At 41.0% G+C, this 19,567-nt stretch overlaps 2 protein-coding genes across 3 annotated transcripts; one reads left to right on the top strand and one right to left on the bottom strand.

Annotated features, from left to right (window-relative positions):
• Window positions 1-1,385: 1,385 nt before the first annotated feature.
• On the top strand, window positions 1,386-12,297 carry LOC127656571 (tryptophan--tRNA ligase, cytoplasmic). The gene is made up of 11 exons (XM_052144954.1): window positions 1,386-1,471; window positions 1,671-1,784; window positions 3,526-3,736; window positions 3,894-4,002; window positions 4,089-4,208; window positions 5,254-5,436; window positions 5,674-5,774; window positions 5,882-5,994; window positions 6,129-6,302; window positions 6,463-6,603; window positions 12,014-12,297. Exons 2-11 carry the CDS (start codon window positions 1,674-1,676, stop codon window positions 12,170-12,172), a joined length of 1,422 nt encoding a protein of 473 aa, XP_052000914.1. The 5' UTR covers window positions 1,386-1,471; window positions 1,671-1,673; the 3' UTR covers window positions 12,173-12,297.
• Window positions 12,298-12,313: 16 nt separating this feature from the next.
• Window positions 12,314-19,080, bottom strand: slc25a47b (solute carrier family 25 member 47b). 2 transcript variants are annotated; one of them, XM_052144957.1, is made up of 6 exons: window positions 19,053-19,080; window positions 15,617-15,660; window positions 15,475-15,546; window positions 15,216-15,398; window positions 14,377-14,635; window positions 12,314-14,041 (listed from the first exon to the last, which is right to left on the bottom strand). In XM_052144957.1, the coding sequence occupies exons 1-6, from the start codon at window positions 19,063-19,065 to the stop codon at window positions 13,764-13,766; spliced, it is 849 nt and encodes a 282-aa protein (XP_052000917.1). In that variant the 5' UTR covers window positions 19,066-19,080; the 3' UTR covers window positions 12,314-13,763. The 2 variants fall into 2 exon arrangements, with proteins under 2 accessions (XP_052000917.1, XP_052000916.1); XM_052144956.1 differs by lacking the exon at window positions 19,053-19,080 and adding an exon at window positions 18,379-18,635.
• Window positions 19,081-19,567: the final 487 nt, after the last annotated feature.

Here is a 19,567-nt window from a genome sequence, read left to right as displayed (position 1 = left end):
AATGGTTGTTATGCAGATGCTACAATGTGGATGGTTGCTATGCAGTTGCTACAATGCTGTGGATGGTTGCTATGCAGATGCTACAATGCTGTAGATGGTTGCTATGCAATTGCTACAATGCTGTGGATGGTAGCTATGCAATTGCTACAATCCTGTCGATGGTTGCTATGCAGTTGCTACAATCCTGTCGATGGTTGCTATGTGGTTGCTAATGTGTTCTAGGTGGTTTTTTCTGCCCCAAGACAAAAGAGCCCATCCTGTACTAATAAATTCAGTGTATCTGATTAAGTGTTTGATTAAAACAGGTGATCAATAAACCAGTTACTATGTCTGAAGTCATCTCACACATCTGTTCATCCACTCTGTAATTCCTGAGTGAACAGGCAAAGGTAAAAGGCCTTTAGCATATATATACATGTTTAAGATATACAGTCTCTCTCTTCTAATGAAACAGAACCTGTGTGTTCATTTCCTTGAGTTTATCTGCTGTCATTTACTTCAGTTCATTACTCACAAGAGCATAATCAATTACTCAATGTAGCCATGAGACTTTTCAATGTTTATTGATTTCTGTTCATTTCTTTCAGTGTAAAGAATCTGTCTTTTCTAAATGATGCACTCGTAATTACTTGAACACTGTGGATTTATTCTGAATAGAGATTACATTAGTGACAGATATAGTTGAGAATGATATTATCAGCACTGTGTGACCCATTACAGAACTGTTAGTGCCACCTTGTGGCAGCTCCAAAATCTACAGACAGCCTTTTCACTGGACAATAAATGTCCTGTTTTCAATAAATAATAATGTGTAAAACAACTGTTTATTAAAGGATTTTGTGTATGCCTCATTTGCGGTGCTTCAGCATTACATCGGCTACATTGAGTTTTCAATGCTTTTTTTTATTTTAATTTTCATGACTTTTCCAGACCTGGAAATCACAGTTTTTGCTCAATACACCATTTCATTCCCAGATATTTTCAGGTTTTTCATGATTGTGGAAAAGGGTCAGAAATTTACAAAAAATCCCGCCAAAATACAAAACATGAAAATGCCTTTTCAAATAATTCTTCTTCTTTCTTTCAATATCCTAATATAGTTAGGGTTAGTTTATAAGTTTATATACACTGCCTGCAAAAATACGTTGTTTTCAAAAAACAGCTTTCTGGTGAATTTGACTTGAAATACTATAAACTTCAAAATAAAAGTTTTTTATTTTTTATTTTTAATTATTACTACTTATAATATTAATTCTACATTAAGTATCCCGAATCTGTTACAGTTATCTTAGAAATACATATTGCGACTAAAACAGTTTTTAAATAGTTTTCCTTCACGGGAACGATGTAATGTTGTGATGGGAACTGTTGTGTGTTTAGTGTTTCCCGACGGACAGTCACCGGTGCGACACTGACGCAGAGAATCTGATGCAAGTTTAAGGATATAATCACATCTTCAAACTTAAACACGGTGCGTTTATTTAATAATTAATGTTATTATTTCATACTGAGGTTAACACGTGAATATGACTCGTGTTATAGATCGATTACAGATCAATATTCACTGTTTGTCATGCTTCTGTTGAGCATATGGTGCGTGTCACATCTGTTATTCTCACATATGATCTCAATGAGTGTTACAGTAATATTAAACTCTTTCTCTGTTATAGGTGATGATGTCAGAGAGTGAAACAGCAACAGATTTGAGCGTGATGGATCTTTATAATCATCTGACAGCACAGGGAGAAACAGTCAGAAACCTCAAAACAAACAAAGCTCCTAAAGTCAGTCTCACTATTCAAAGATGATCAAAAATGTCATATCTGTCAGTGTGTGTGTATATATATCACACACACACACACACACACACACACACACACACACACACACACACACACACACACAAAGTCACATACACGTTAGCCAAATACATTTAAATGTTAGTTTTTCCACAATTCCTGACATTTAATGGTAGAAAACATTCCCTGTCTGAGGTCAGTTCGGATCACTACTATATTTTAAGTGTCAGAATAATAGTCGAGAGAATGATTTATTTCAGCTTTTATTTCTTTCATCACATTCCCAGTGGGTCAGAAGTTTACACACACTTTGTTAGTATTTGGTAGCATTGCCTTTAAATTGTTTAACTCGGGTCAAATGTTTCGGGAATCCTTCCACAAGCTTCTCACAATCAGTTGCTGGAATTTTGTCCCATTCCTGCAGACAGAACTGTGTAACTGAGTCAGGTTTGTCGGCATCGGATTGAGGTCAGGACTTTGTGATGCCGCTCCAATATCTTGACTTTGTGTCCTTAAACCATTTTGCCACAACTTTGGAGGTGCGCTTGGGGTCATTGTCCATTTGGAAGACCCATTTGTGACGAGCTTTAACTTCCTGTCTGATGTCTTGAGATGTTCCTTCCTCATGATGTCATCATCTATTTAGTGAAGTGCAACCGTCCCTCCTGCAGCACCCCCACAACATGATGCTGCACCCCCATGCTTCACTGTTGGGATGCTCTTCTTCACCCTTTTCCCTCCAAACATACCGATGGTCATTATGGCCAAACAGTTCAATATGTGTTTCATCAGATCAGAGGACATTATTTCTCCTAAAGTCAGATCTTTGTCCCCATGTGCACTTGCAAACTGTAGTCTGGCTTGTTTATGGTGGTTTTGGAGCAGCGGCTTCTTCCTTGCTGAGCACCTTTCAGGTGATGTCCATATAGGACTGGTTTTGCTGTGGATCTAGATACTCGTCCACCTGTTTCCTCCAGCATCTTCACAAGGTCCTTTGCTGTTGTTCTGGGATTGATTTGCACTTTTCACACAAACTACGTTCATCTCTAGGAGACAGAATGCGTCTCCTTCCTGAGCGGTGTGATGACTGTGTGGTCACATGGTGTTTATACTTGAGTACTATTGTTTGTACAGATGAACGTGGCACCTTCAGGGGTTTGGAAATTGCTCCCAAGGATGAACCAGACGTGTGGAGGTCCACAATAGTTTTCTGAGGTCTTGCCTGATTTCTTCCACAGGTACACCTCCAATTCAGTACACCTCCTATCAGAATCAGCTTTATTGCCAAGTATGCTTACACATACAAGGAATTTGTCTAGGTGACAAATTGGCTAAAGGCAGACATCATTTTCTGGAATTTTCCAAGCTGCTTATAGTCAGAGTTAACTTCTGACCCTCTGGAATTGTGATTATAGTCAATTGAAAGTGAAGCAATCGGTCTGTAAACAATTGTTGGAAAAAATACTCATGTCATGCACAAAGTGGATGTCCTAAACGACTCGCCAAAACTATAGTTTACTAATATTAAATCTGTGGAATGGTTAACAAATGAGTTTGAATGACTTCAACCTAAGTGTATGTAAACTTCTGACTTCAAATGTGTGTGTGTGTGTGTGTGTGTGTGTGTGTATAAGCATATGACTCTGTTTGTCTTTATAAAGCATCTCTTTTTATTTTTCAGCTGTTATTATCATTAAATGTGATTTCTGTATGTTGACTCCTGCAGGTTGATATTGATGCTGCTGTTCAGTTATTACTGAAGATGAAGGTTGATTATAAACAGGTCACCGGTCAGGACTATAAGGCCGGATGTCCGCCGGTGGATGGTTTGGTCTCGATTGATAACGACTCAGCTGTGGAGGAGGGAGACGATCAGGTCGATCCGTGGACTGTGTCCACCAGCAATGCTAAAGGAGTGGACTATGATAAACTCATCGGTTGGTTATGATGAAGCACTTTATCTTAATTATCTTACTGTCTCTGTGCTCAGATTAATGGTATATCTTGTTATTCTGATTTTAGTTTGAAACTGTTTGATCATGCGTAATAAAGTATGAAACAATATTAATGCTGTATTAACACTCTTGTTGTCAGTGCGGTTTGGCAGCAGTAAGATCGATCAGGAGCTGGTGGACAGAATCGCTCGTGTCACTGGAAAAACGCCACATCATTTTCTGCGCAGAGGAATCTTCTTCTCACACAGGTCTGTGATGACAGATTTGTTAAAGAGAGAAATCACATTTACAAACTGCACATGAATGTAATAACATGTTTTCATCTGTCCTGCAGGGATATGCATCAGATACTGGATGCATATGAGAAACAGAAGTCTTTTTATCTGTACACGGGCAGAGGACCCTCGTCAGAGGCCATGCATGTGGGTCACCTGATCCCCTTCATCTTCACCAAGTGAGTCTTCATCGGGCACAACACAAGAACACTGGAGAATATCAGTGTTATGATTTATTTAATCACATCTCTATACTTATGTTGATTGTGTTGCAAATGCAGTTGTAGGAAACAGATGTGATTATTGTGATGCTGGGATGGAGATGTGATTGTTGTGATTGTGGGATGCAGATGTGATTATTGTGATTGCGGGATGCAGATGTGATTATTGTGATTGCGGGATGCAGATGTGATTATTGCGGGATGCAGATGTGATTATTGCGGGATGCAGATGTGATTATTGTGGGATGCAGATGTGATAATTGTGATTGCGGGATGCAGATGTGATTATTGCGATTGCAGGATGCAGATGTGATTATTGCGATTGCGGGATGCAGATGTGATTATTGTGATTGTAGGATGCAGATGTGATTATTGTGATTGCGGGATGCAGATGTGATTATTGTGATTGCGGGATGCAGATGTGATTATTGCGGGATGCAGATATGATTATTGCGGGATGCAGATGTGATTATTGCGATTGCGGGATGCAGATGTGATAATTGTGATTGCGGGATGCAGATGTGATTATCGTGATTGTGGGATGCAGATGTGAATATTGCGATTGCAGGATGCACATGTGATTATTGTGATTGCAGGATGCAGATGTTATGATTGGGGATGCAGATGTGATTATTGCGATTGCAGGATGCTGATGTGATTATTGTGATTGCAGGATTTGGATGTGATTGTTTAGGATGCAGATGTTATTGTAGGATACAGTTGTGATTATTGTGATTGCAGGATGCAGATGTTATTGTTATGATTGTAGTATTTGGATGTGATTGTTTAGGATGCAGATGTTATTTTAGGATACAGTTGTGATTATTGTGATTGTGAGATGCAGATGTGATTATTGTGATTGTGGGATGCAGATGTGAATATTGTGATTGCAGGATGCAGATGTGATTGTTTAGGATACAGCTGTGATTATTCTGATTGCAGGATACAGCTGTGATTATTGTGATTGTATGATGCAGATGTGATTATTGTGATTATGTTACAGGTGGCTTCAGGATGCGTTTGACGTTCCTCTGGTCATTCAGTTGACGGATGATGAGAAATATCTGTGGAAAGATCTGTCACAGGAAGAGTGTCATCGTTACGCAGTGGAGAACGCTAAAGACATCATCGCTTGTGGATTTGATGTGAACAAAACCTTCATCTTCTCTGATATGGACTATATGGGGTAAACAGTCCAACAGTATCGTCAGAAGATTTTTAGGTTGTTTCTGTGCAGCCAACAGGTGGCGCTATAATGCTCTAAGTGCAGCATCTGAAAATTCAGTTTGACAGGTTGATTTCTTAAAGATTATCATATATGTTTTAAATGTTATCCTGGAAGATATTCATTCAATGTCTGTGATGATTTTAAACTCATGATCATGTTTTCTGAGTCAGAACCTCTGAATGTTTCTTTCAACAGGTCGAGTCCTTCCTTTTACAGAAACGTTGTGAAGATTCAGAAACACGTCACATTTAATCAAGTAAAAGGAATCTTTGGATTCACAGACAGTGACTGTATCGGTGAGGAAGCATAACACAAACTTCTTTAGTTTTAACCCACTGAATTTAACCAGCTTGTAGGGAAAAGGATTTTAGCTGATGTCAGTGTATCGTTTGTGCATCTGCAGGTAAAATCAGTTTTCCAGCGATTCAAGCGGCTCCGTCTTTCAGTAACTCGTTCCCGCAGATCTTCGGCGACAGAAAAGACGTTCAGTGTCTCATTCCATGTGCCATTGATCAGGTGACATTAAACACTAAAAGTTACACATTGTTACGTTCATGTTTGATCATGTGACATCACAAAACAACAATAATCTTTGAATAAATCTTCTTTCACGTCATGTGATAACAGTTTTTGATTGGCTGTTTCTTCAGGATCCTTATTTCCGCATGACTCGTGATGTTGCCCCACGGATCGGTTACCCCAAACCCGCTCTGCTGCACTCCACGTTCTTCCCGGCGCTGCAGGGAGCTCAAACCAAGATGAGCGCCAGCGACGCCAACTCTTCTATATTCCTCACAGACACGCCCAAACAGATCAAGAATAAGGTTCATCCTGATGATTGACTCAAAATGAGAGAACAGTTTTTATTAATGACATCGTTTGGAGAATGTAAACTAGAGTCCAGGTGTTTGAACATCTGCAGTATATTTGTTCATTCTCGCACTCTTAAATACAGTTCTGACCCATCTGTGTGTGTTGGTGCAGGTAAATAAACATGCGTTTTCTGGAGGTAAAGACACTGTAGAGGAACACAGGAAGTTCGGAGGAAATCCAGACGTGGACGTTTCCTTCATGTATCTGACGTTTTTCCTGGAAGACGACGAGCAGCTGGAGAAGATCAGACAGGTGAGATTTACTGTACTGATAAATCTATATGTATGTATACATTCGTAGGAGAATTTGTAAAAGAACACCGCTTGCATTACATGGAAAGTTGGCATAAGTCCGTTAGATGTTGTACTGCTCAGCAGCGCCTGAACACCTCCGGTAAAGCATCTCATTCGGCACTCAATCACACGCTGGGGAATCTGCAGCTCCCCGCGTAAACATGAGAGAGGCAAACCTTCTTTGGGTGCTGAGAAACCGGTTCAGCATGACCCACTCACACCGCCGCAGTTCACAGCACTGTCATTACTGGGTCAGAAACAAGGTTGGCATCGGCTGGCACTGCTCTCTCCACCTCTCTTCCATACAGACTTCTGCTCCTCCTTGGACTGGATCGAGGATCCGACTGGTGTCCGTGAGCGGAGTCTGATATCTGGAAGATCTAAAATGACGTGATACAGAAGGGAGTTCCTGTATCGCCAGCAACCCTGGCATTCACGTATGGCTGCAGCTTCACCCCTCAGTTTAGGTGGAGCAATATTGGCGAGTTCTGTTAGCCAAGATAACGGACTTGACTTGTTTACACCTGAGATCAAGTGCATAGTGCAGTTCAGCTGAACATCTACCTTGGTAGTGTGTGCACAATACTCAGCAGCTGAATAGACGAGAGTAGTGTTGCAGTGTGTATAGTGATGAATGACAAATTATAATTTATAATATTAACCCTTTAAGCTCTGAAGGTGCTTTTAAAGATTTCCTGTTTCAGTGGCATAACCAAAAGGATTATAAACACACCAAAACAAAGAGGGTGGGCCATGCTGGGCCATCTTATACTTTCCGTGACAATGAGCTTATAGCTAACTAGCTAACCACATAGCTACTTTCATACCTTGTCAGCGGAAGCTAATGTGTAAACATGTATTCACCAAACGGTTTTGTTCATGATTCACAGTTTGGTGCCCCCTTCAACTGAACAACTCCAGTCGTTGCATTTATAAAATGTAATCTTTAAAAGTCTGGTTTTCCACCGTTGACAGTGTCCTGTTTCTTGACTCGGCAGGCGTAAATACTTCTTGTGTTACAACCTGCCAATTATTGACTGATACTGAACTGTACTGATGTTTATTTAGCCATTTGTTCTTTTTCCCAGTGTTCATTTTTAGAATTGGTTGACAATGTATAATAATAATAATGTCAAATATTCTTTGATCAAAATATTTAAGAAAGCAGCATTCTGAGGACCTTTTACATAGTCGTATCAGTGAACAATCCACATACAAAAGATCAGTTTCCATTCCAGCTCAAACATGAAATATATCGGCCATCTGCAAATTTTCCCCTCAAGAATTCCATATCGGCCCCAAGAATCCCATATCGGCCTCAAGAATCCCATATCGGTCTCAAGAATCCCATATCGGTCTCAAGAATCCCATATCGTCCTCAAGAATCCCATATCCGTCCTCAAGAATCCCATATCGGTCCCAAGAATCCCATATCATCCTCAAGAATCCCATATCATCCTCAAGAATCCCATATCGTCCTCAAGAATCCCATATCGGTCCCAAGAATCCCATATCATCCTCAAGAATCCCATATCATCCTCAAGAATCCCATATCGTCCTCAAGAATCCCATATCGGTCCCAAGAATCCCATATCATCCTCAAGAATCCCATATCGGTCGGACTTTAGTTTTTACTGATTGCAATAATATCTGTAGTCTGTAGTTCTTTGATCCAAGATGGCGGCGCGGTAGCACGCAGCGGCCACTCCGGATCCACAATGGTGCTATTTTTGTTAAAAAAGCCCGACTTTTGCAACACATGGACATCGGAGCAACCGGTGTTCGTGTCTACCATCGCCAGACACTACTGAAATATAAGACTCATGCAAAACCCAAGCTGCATGATGACCTGCAGGAGGCGCTACGCGTACTCGGCTTGCTGCGGAGACCAGGCCTCCAGCCCTCGGCGTCGCCTGATGCTGGTGGCCGGGGGAGAGGACGTCGTAGCGGTGTGCGAGAGCGGAAGCGCGAAAGAGGGCGGGGTCCATGCTAGGCTAAAACAAACCGTAGCCGGCCGGCTCTCCCGTCTATCCTGCTCTCAAATGTTTTCTCCCTGGACAATAAACTGGACTATATCCGACTCCAGCAGGCTACGCAGCGTGAGTTTAGAGACTGCTGCGTCTTTGTTTTCACGGAGACGTGGCTCAGCGACAGAGTTCCGGATGCCGCCATCCAGCTAGACGGGCTCGCCTCGTTTCGTGCCGACAGAAATACAGCTCTCTGCGGTAAGACTCGCGGTGGTGGCTTGTGTGTTTACATCAACACGGAATGGTGCAAGAACTCTATGCTAGTCTCTAGTTACTGTTCATCGCTGTTGGAGCTTGTGACTGTTAGATGCAGACCTTTTTATCTACCACGGGAATTCACTACTGTTTGCATAACCGGAGTATACATTCCCCCCAGCGCTAACGCTAAGGAAGCGCTTTGTGAACTGTATGGGGCTATGAGCGAACTGCAGAACGCTCACCCCGACGGACTGTTTATTGTCGCCGGAGATTTCAACCATGCAAATCTCAAGACAGTGCTCCCTAAATTCCATCAGTATGTGGACTTTTCAACGAGAGGGCTGAGCAGCTTGATCTTGTTTACACAAACATCCCAGGCGCGTGCGGTGGAGCCCCGCCCCACCTCGGCTACTCAGACCACATCGCTGTTATGTTAATTCCAGCATACAGACTGCTCGTCAGACGCACAAAACCGCTTCAGAAGCAGGTGAAAACCTGGCCAGCAGGAGCCATCTCTGCTCTTCAGGACTGTTTTGAGTGTACTGACTGGCACATGTTCAGGGAGGCTGCAACATATGGTGACTCGACCAACTTGGAGGAATACACAGCATCAGTGACCAGCTACATCAGCAAGTGCATTGATGATGTCACTTTCTCCAAGACCATCACCACACGCTCCAACCAGAAGCCGTGGATGACTGCGGAGGTGTGCACGCTGCTGAGGTCCCGAGACTCCGCCTTCAGAGCAGGCGATAAGGCAGCCCTAAGAACAGCTAGGGCCAAACTGTCACGGGCAATCAGAGAGGCAAAGCGCCGCACGCCCAGAGAATCCATAGTCACTTCCAGGACAGCGGTGACACGCGGCGCATGTGGCAGGGCATCCAGGCCATCACCAACTACAGGACAACATCAGTTGCCTGTGACAAAGATGCCTCCCTTCCAGATGCGCTGAACGACTTCTACGCTTGGTTTGAAGTGCAGAACGACGTGATGGCGAGGAAGTCCACCCCTCCTCCCAACGACCAGGTGCTCTGTCTTACCACGGCAGATGTGAGGAAAACTCTACGTAGAGTCAATCCACAGAAGGCTGCTGGACCAGACAACATTCCTGGCAGAGTGCTCAGAGGATGTGCAGACCAGCTGGCAGATGTTCTTACCGACATCTTCAACATCTCTCTGAGCAGCGCTGTCATTCCAACGTGCTTCAAGGCCACCACCATCATCCCCATGCCAAAGAAGTCTTCAGTGTCCTGCCTCAACGACTACCGTCCCGTCGCACTTACACCCATCATCATGAAGTGCTTCGAGAGGCTCGTCATGAGGCAGATTAAGACCCAGCTGCCCCCCTCACTAGACCCACTGCAGTTTGCGTATCGTTCCAACCGTTCAACGGACGATGCCATCGCCACAACCCTCCATCTGGCCCTCACCCTCCTAGACAATAAGGACTCATACGTTCGAATGCTGTTCATAGATTTCAGCTCAGCATTCAACACAATCATTCCTCAGCACCTGATTGGAAAGCTGAACCTGCTGGGCCTGGACACCTCCCTCTGCAACTGGATCCTGGACTTCCTGACTGGGAGACCTCAGTCAGTCCGGATCGGGAACAGCATCTCCACCACCACCACACTGAGCACTGGGGCCCCCAGGGCTGTGTGCTCAGTCCACTGCTGTTCACTCTGCTGACTCACGACTGTGCAGCAATGCACAGCTCGAATCACATCATCAAGTTCGCCGATGACACGACCGTGGTGGGTCTCATCAGCAAGAACAACGAGTCAGCATACAGAGAGGAGGTGCAGCGGCTGATCGAACTGGTGTAGAGCCAACAACCTGTCCCTGAATGTCGACAAAACAAAAGAGATGGTTGTTGACTTTAGGAGAGCACAAGGTGAACACACTCCGCTGAACATCGACAGCTCCTCTGTGGAGATCGTCAAAAGCACCAAATTCCTTGGTGTTCACTTGGCGGAGAACCTCACCTGGTCCCTCAACACCAGCTCTATCACCAAGAAAGCCCAGCAGCGTCTCTACTTTCTTCGAAGGCTGAGTAAAGCACATCTCCCAACCCCCATCCTCACTACATTCTATAGAGGGACTATTGAGAGCATCCTGAGCAGCTGCATCACTGCCTGGTTTGGGACTTGCACCGTTTAGGACCGCAAAGCCCTGCAGAGGATAGTGAGGACAGCTGAGAAGATCATTGGGGTCTCTCTCCCTCCATCAAAGACATTTACAAAAAACACTGTATCCATAAAGCAACCAGCATTGTGGACGACCCCACACACCCCTCACACAAACTCTTTACCCTCCTCCCGTCTGGCAAGAGGTACCGAAGCATTCGGGCCCTCACGGCCAGACTGTGTAACAGCTTCTTCCCCAAGCCATCAGACTCCTCAATACTCAGAGACTGGTTTGACACACACGTGTCCTGAGTTGCACTTTAATTACTGTCACTTTATAACTGTCTGCTACCTCAATAACTGCTATGTGCATAGAACACTATCTCATAGTATGTTATGTTTACATTTTTAGAAACTGTCATCTTTTGCACTACTGAGTACTGGTCGGCGCTGCACTGTCTATTGTCCTGTTCATTGTCAGTAATTTGTTGTACTGTCCTGTACTTTTTGCACATGTTTGCACGTGCACTTTATATAGGTATATATAGGTAGTTTATATAGGTATTTTATTTCGTTGTGTAGTCTCATGTGGTCCTATGTTGGTCCTTTGTTGTTTTTATGTAGCACCATGGTCCTGGAGGAACGTTGTTTCGTTTTGCTGTGTACTGTACTAACTGTATATGGTTGACACGACAATAAAAACCACTTGACTTGACTTGAATATGTACCGTGCAAATGTTTTTATAAATGATCAAAATGTAACACTTCTGATGTATCTGCAGATTTTAAAGCACTTGTTCAGTTTTGGTCATAATGTCACATGCATTGCAAAGAAGAGCCTCTAATCTTTCAAACGACACCTGTTGCAGTTATTAAGATTTTGATGATAACATGTTCCTGTGGGCTCATCTGAGCTGACAGGTTTATGGGTTTAAATTCTGATTGTCATCATGAATGATGTTATTGTCAGTTTATCGTGTTCATTTGAGTGTTTAATGGGTTTGTTGTTGTGGTTCAGGATTACAGCAGTGGAGCGCTTCTGACCGGTGAACTCAAGAAATGTTTAATCGAGACGCTCCAGCCGATGATCACGGCTCACCAAGAGAAACGCAAACTAGTGACAGACGAAACCGTCAAACAGTTCATGAGTCCACGCAAGTTACACTTCAACTCCTGATGTATCTACCAGAGGAATGATTAAACGAGCTCTTCACATGAACGCCACATCAGAATCACAGCTGTTGAACAAAACCTGATCATGTCCATTTCTGCTTGTGTTGAATAAATCTGATCTCACACAACACTGTTTTAATCCATGTTTATGTATTTAATAATTACAGGACTGTGACATCACAAGCTTTTCAGGTAAAAGATTCAGTTCTTTCTGAATTATTGTCCATGAGATCGACAGCACAACGTGTGTTATCTCCTATATATATATATATATATATATATACAATCATTATTACAGTACCAGGATGATTTATAAACACAGGATTAGTGTTATCATGCAGAATACACCAATCAAGGACTCTCAGATCTGTTCAGATGAGGCACAAATATATAATAATATATAATCAGGGCAGCATCACAACACACAATTGTGCATAATCAGTTTCTAAAGCAAGAAATGGAAATCTTATATTCATAGAGGTAGTCACGGCAACTGAACACATTATATAATAAATCATTGAAGTTTCATCTGAATTGAGATCATCTTTAACCTCCTGAGACCCGCGTGACTGCTGGGCGGCAGACGTTTAACCCTTAAATAACAGTCTAGCGTCGTATGAACAGTCTAGGGTCTTATGAACAGTCAAGAGTCTTATGAAGAGTCTAGGGTCGTATGAAGAGTTTAGGATCTTATGAACAGTCTAGGGTCTTATGAACAGTCAAGAGTCTTATGAACAGTCTAGAGTCTTATGAACAGTCTAGGGTCGTATGAACAGTCTAGGGTCGTATGAACAGTCTAGGGTCGTATGAACAGTCTAGGGTCGTATGAACAGTCTAGGGTCGTATGAAGAGTCTAGGGTCGTTATGAACAGTCTAGGGTCTTATGAAGAGTCTAGGGTGTTATGAACAGTCTAGGGTCGTATGAAGAGTCTAGGGTCTTATGAGCAGTCTAGGGTCTTATGAACAGTTTAGGGTCTTATGAACAGTCTAGGGTCGTATGAAGAGTCTAGGGTGTTATGAGCAGTCTAGGGTCTTATGAACAGTCTAGGGTCGTATGAAGAGTCTAGGGTGTTATGAACAGTCTAGGGTCTTATGAACAGTTTAGGGTCTTATGAACAGTCTAGGGTCGTATGAAGAGTCTAGGGTGTTATGAACAGTCTAGGGTCGTATGAAGAGTCTAGGGTCTTATGAGCAGTCTAGGGTCTTATGAACAGTTTAGGGTCTTATGAACAGTCTAGGGTCTTATGAACAGTCTAGGGTCTTATGAGCAGTCTAGGGTCTTATGAACAGTTTAGGGTCTTATGAACAGTTTAGGGTCTTATGAACAGTCTAGGGTCTTATGAGCAGTCTAGGGTCTTATGAGCAGTCTAGAGTCGGTTTAAATGAGTTTGTGTTGCGTATATCCAAACCAACACAACATCCACGCATGTGGACACGGGTCACACGAGGTTTACAAACATGTTTCCAGTAATAAACGTTGAGCATTGATGTGATCAACAGTTTTACTAGTTAAGAAATTGGAGATCCTTAAAAATATTTGGCAATATGCAAATGTTGTCCGATATGGAATAAGTTGTGCGATGTGAAGCGCTGATCTATGATGCTGAACGCAGAATCCGAACGACCAGTTCATACATTCCAAACACACACATGTTGACTGGAAAAGCTCGAACGCAGTTGACGGAGAGTCCTTTAAACAGAACGCCAGCTCCTTCAGTCTTCACGCTGTGAGTTATACAGTGAAAGAATCCTCTGTAGCGACGTTTACTCACTCCGTCCACCTGCAGACGACATTTAATCACGTCCATCGGCGTCCCGATCGCCCATCCGCACATCCCCGACACGCCACCCGCCAACAGAACCACACGCCACTCTGAAACAACAGCACGAGTTTACATCTGTTCACACATTCTCCATTATTCACCCTCATGTTGTTCCAAACCCACATGACTTTCTTTCTTCAGTGGAACCCAAAAGGAAAGTGAACAGTGACTGAGGATGAACATTCTGACAAACATCTCCTGTTGTGTCCCACTGAAGAAAGAAACGTTTGGAACAACATGAAAGTGAGTAAATGATGACAGAATTCTTTGTCAGTGGGCTGTCATGCACCACATGACATTTTTACTTTAACTCATGTTCATCATAGAAGAGGTGCAGACAAAAAATGACATCACGTCCCTGACCCGTGATTGTGTGTGATTTTACCTGGCTGACTCCCGGATGACAGTAAATCACAGATGCTGTTGTACGTGAGAAAATAAGTAGCAAATGACGGCCCGTCCCGCAGCGCTAAAGCTCCAGAACCCTTATAGAGGCCCAGGACGCCCTCCTCACGGGCGATACTCAACACACAGTGTACTGGACCGCGGTATTTGGGTCTCGAGTCGGGTCTGATGGGGTGAAGTGGTTCAGTTTGACACTGAAGACGAACTTTCACTATATCTGCAGGTGACATCACTGAAACCTGAAAGCACATCAAACACACGTCAGTGACCATGAACGTCATCCTGTGAACTGCATCTCTGTATTTTGGAATATTTAATAGATCTCAAAATGAGTGACGTCATTGATCTTCACAGGAGGCGAAGTGTCACATCTAAAGGTGCTGCAAGCATTTTAGACGTTCTAGAATTTCCACAAGATGAACTGTTGGATTAGCCACGCCCACTATTTCCAAAACCCGCCCTCAAAAGTTACCCAATGAGCTTTATTGAGTCCGACAGGAGCAGAAACGGTTGTTAAAAACAACAGCGGCATAACAGCGCCCTCTACTGACAACTGTTATGAACAACATGGCATAAAAGTGGCATTAAGCCTCAATAATTCGCTGAAACTAGAATACAATGAGAGCATATAAAATGATTGACAGGCAGAAAGCATCAGAGACTGCAGACATGTTTTTGTTTGTTGTTTACAGAGTTTAGATCTGTCACAGAGACCGGTGAGATATCTCACAACACATTTCAGTCACATCTTTCCATGATAAACATCACTTACAGCATCTTTAAATGTCAATAAAAACAGAAATAATTGGAGTCGTGCACCTGAGCGACTCCACCGGCAAATCCAGACAGAAATATATCTGCTTTATGATGCGCGTGTGCTGCGTTTCTGTGACGCATCTGATGCAGATAATGGAGGACATTCCTGTATGTGCCAAACACCAGAGAAGAACTGAAGGACACTGTAGTGACGGGCATCGACATGCCTCTGTAGAATCCCCCCACCTGCAACACACAGCAGAGGATTGATCACCTGATGCAGGTGAGATATGAAGGATTATTAATGATTAATGAGACTCACTCCTTCAGTTCTGCAGGTGGTTTTCACACAGTCCCAAACACCAGAATACTGTCTCTGAGTCTGAACTCTCACCTGCAATATTCATCAGCAGTTACATGATATTCATCATTATTATTGTTATTAGTATTATAATCATGTGTACCTTCACTGTGTCTAGAGGATAGCCCACCGCCACTCCAAAAGCTCCTACATTATTAAGATCAAACGGTAATATTTACATTCATTACATACATCACCCAAAACATATAAACTATCTCATCATTTACTCACCAGCATACCGTCCCAGATTTGTGAGACTTTTTCTTGTGAAAGTGACAGTGGAGATTTATAGCAATAAATGACTTAAATATGGATCTGTTTCTCACCTACATCTATCATATCTGTTCAGAACACATGGATTAAACCACTGGACTAATTTTAAGCTGTGTTTATGTGCTTTTTGGAGCTTCAAAGTTCTGGTCAGCATTCACTTGCATTGTATGGACCTGCAAAGCTGAAATATTCTTCTAAATATCTTCATTTATGTTCTGCAGCAGAAAGAAAGTCACACATCTGGGAAGGCATGAAGCTGAGTAAATGATGACAGAATTTTCAGTTTTGGGTGTACTGTCCCTTTAAGCACGGTTTTACTACAACAACTATAGTTTAATGGTATTTGTAGTAAAACCAAAGCTATGACTAAATCAACAATAATTGTTACAATATTATTGTGGTACAACTGTGTCAATACAATCAATATATCATGATATTGTATCGATATTTACATCATGTATCGTGAAATATCGAGATGTTTTCACAGAGTAAAAGTTTGAACTCTTTCTGTGTGACGGGAATCCAAAGACTAGATCCAATCAAACATTTATGTGTTAATAATGTCTCTTTAAATATCCTTTCTGTTCTCTACAGTCAGTTATTGATCAAAAAGAAACATTCATTCTAATCACACATGGCATGAATGCTGTCACAAGCCATCGGACCCACACTACTCTTAAAGAGACAGTACCGTTTTAGTACTTGAATACTTAATAGATCAGATTAGTCATGTAAACAACAAACATGTAACAATATACAATATAACATATGCAAGTTCAATACATCATGTTTATTCATGTAATACATGGACTAATATATATATATATATATATATATATATATATATATATATATATATACACAATTTCACAAAAATTAAGTATTTTGACAATTTTTTCAAGTTAGGTCTCCTGAATAATGAATAACAGCATTAGCTGAAAGAGAATGTTTAATACTGTATGCAAGCAAAATGGACATTATAACTGAAATATACCCAAATTCATTGAAATTAAAAGTGAAATCAAATCATGATCCGTGATTTATTGCAATATATCGAATTGTAATGTGTATCGCAATTCATATCGTATGGTGATACCCAACCCTATAAATTGTCTCCAAACCGGTGTTTTCAAAAAATTATAATAAATAAAAACACATATATAGATATATATTTATACACCGATCAGCCAAAACATTAAAACCACCTGCCTAATATTGTGTATATCCAGTCTGACCATTCTCTGTTGATCTCTCAGCAACAAGTGTTTCATACACTGTCGCTCACTGGATGTGTTTTGTGTTTTTCATTCTGAGTATATTCTAGAGAATGTTGCGTGTGAAAATCCCAGAAATACTCAAACCAGCCCGTCTGACACCAACAATCATGCCACACTCCAAATCACTGACATCACATTTTTCCCCATTCTGATGGTTGATGTGAACATTAACTGAAGCTCCTGACCCGTATATGCATGATATTATGCACTGCTGTCATACGATTGGCTGAATAGATAATCACATGATGACTGTTGTTGTCAGACGGGCTGGTTTGAATATTTCTGGGATTTTCACACAAAACATCAAAGCAGCAGTTCCTTTGACCTCATGGTTTGGTTTTGCTCTGATATGCATTTTCAGCTATAGTACCTTTCATAGACAGGTGTGCACCTTTCCAAATCATGTCCAATCATTAAATTTGTGACAGGTGACTCCAATCAAAGAAACATCTCAAAGATGATCCAGAGAAATGGGATTCACCCGAGCTAAATCTCACGTGTCATAGCAAAGGGTCTGAATACTTATGCCAATGTGATATTTCAGTTTTTTCTTTTTAATAATTTTGCAAATGTTTTCAAAAATATGTTTTTTTGTTTTGCTTTTTCGTTATAAGGTATGGAGTGTAGATTGATGTAAAAAAAATAATAAAATAATTTACAGCATTTTAGCGTAAGGCTGCAACATAAAATGTGAAGAGGTCGGAATATTTTCTGAATGCACTAATATATATATATATATATATACACACATACAGTATATATTGCTTATTATAGTACAACCATGGAAAATTGTATCCAAACCATTGTTTCCAATATAAATAACATACATATATATATATATATATATATATATTTACTGTAGTCATAACGACAATATTACTCTAGTAAACAATGGTTAATTTATCCACACAGTAATATTTACATGTGAATCTGATATATGGCAATATAAAACACATAACATATATGTTCATATGCTTTCACTGATATAAAAAGTCACTTTACATATATGGAAAAATAAGCTATATTTACATTTTTTAAATGTACTATACGACACATATTTTCTCAAATACTAGTGGAATTTAAATATGTATCATATATTTCTTCTCAAATATAAGAACTATAATTGTAATTATATGTTCATATTTCTGTATGAGACTGAATGAAATCACTAATGCAGCACAATAGAATAAACATATTTCAAACAAAACATGTTAAACAAATATGATCTCGTTTCCGGTCCATCAGATCACACATTGACCTTCATCAGTGAGATCAGATTATCACACACACACACCGATGGTTCTGAATCATTTACCTCCGACAGAACCGGCGATGAAATCTGACAGATGCATCACGATCAGAAGCGATTGAACCGGTCAGACACGACGGAGAAACACCCGTGACAGAGTGACATCAGACTGAACATGTGTGTGTGTGTCTCTTTTGTCTTGTTTCTACAGTAACTCGCTGTCGCTGACATTATTAATGCATTAAAACAGTTTCTGGATTCACGAATCATGAGATGTTTCTCAAGGTCACAATATCCTTCAATAATAAACTTCTGGAATGAACATACAGGATGAAAGCAGAGATTAAGTGGTGGTGTGTGTGTTAATGTCGTTTCTATGTCATATAAAGAATGACGTCACTCGAGTGTTTGTTGTTCCTACACTGATCTTGTGTTCCATTTAATGTTCATTTGATATTCAATGCTTTATTATTATTATCGTTACTTTGCACCTTATTTTAATCATATTTTTATAGTTATTTGTCACTGTTTAATGATTGGTATTCTCTCCTTCTTGTCATTACTCGTGTGTATTAATGCTTTAGCAAATTTGGATTTAAACACAATCAAGCCAATAAAGTACTTTAAAACTGACTGTTTATCGCTGAACCCTTTTCACATTTCCGGTTGGAAAGCGGAAGTAGACCCATAGCAGGGTTAACGTCAATGGCGGATCAATGCATATTTATTTTTTTGCTTACCTGTTTGCTCCATAAGGAAAATAATGAAAAATAAATAAACACTTTCGCTTTCACAGCTTTGCAAAAGAAGATACAAATATACAGCGCTTAATAATAGCAGTAAGTCACTTCATCAGTAGCTGTTAGAAGCATTATCACAGCTGTGGTAACAGATTTATTTTTTTAAACTTATTCCAGGCTAATATTATACAAAGTAAAATGTTTAAAATTTACACTAATACTTGGAATTAAAAAATTGAAAATATAAAAAAAGTTGGCTACATTTACGTTGAAAAAGGCGGAAAAGGGTCATAACAGGTCTGTGAAAAGGAAAGTCCCGCCTTACCGACAAAAGAGCCAATCGCCTTTTAGAAACGGACATCGCCTGTCAATCAACTTGAGAACACGCATGCGCATTAACTGGACAAGCCTGAAAATTGCATTCTTATTTTATTTACGTGATCTATGCAAGAGAAGCTTATTTTATGATACTAATGTAGTCAGAATTTACTGCGGATTTGAAATCAGTTTTTTTT

The sequence above is a fragment of the Xyrauchen texanus genome, chromosome 16 (genome assembly GCF_025860055.1).
Source record: "Xyrauchen texanus isolate HMW12.3.18 chromosome 16, RBS_HiC_50CHRs, whole genome shotgun sequence".
NCBI classification, from domain to species: Eukaryota; Metazoa; Chordata; class Actinopteri; order Cypriniformes; family Catostomidae; genus Xyrauchen; species Xyrauchen texanus.
Note: the sequence above shows the minus strand (reverse complement) of the source record. Positions and strands in the feature narration are given on the sequence as shown.

What these genes read in the sequence shown, in the direction of transcription:
- LOC127656571 (XM_052144954.1), top strand. Translation starts at nt 1,674, where the DNA reads ATGATGTCAGAGAGTGAAACAGCAACAGATTTGAGCGTGATGGATCTT. An exon ending in GGAATCTTCTTCTCACACAG is followed by an intron (nt 4,003 to 4,088) that starts GTCTGTGATGAC and finishes TCTGTCCTGCAG; the next exon opens with GGATATGCATCAGATACTGG. An exon ending in ATCCCCTTCATCTTCACCAA is followed by an intron (nt 4,209 to 5,253) that starts GTGAGTCTTCAT and finishes ATTATGTTACAG; the next exon opens with GTGGCTTCAGGATGCGTTTG.
- slc25a47b (XM_052144956.1), bottom strand. Translation starts at nt 18,415, where the DNA reads ATGCATCTGTCAGATTTCATCGCCGGTTCTGTCGGAG. An exon ending in CCACCTGCAGAACTGAAGGA is followed by an intron (nt 15,399 to 15,474) that starts GTGAGTCTCATT and finishes TGTGTGTTGCAG; the next exon opens with GTGGGGGGATTCTACAGAGG. An exon ending in GTCATCCGGGAGTCAGCCAG is followed by an intron (nt 14,042 to 14,376) that starts GTAAAATCACAC and finishes CTGTTGTTTCAG; the next exon opens with AGTGGCGTGTGGTTCTGTTG.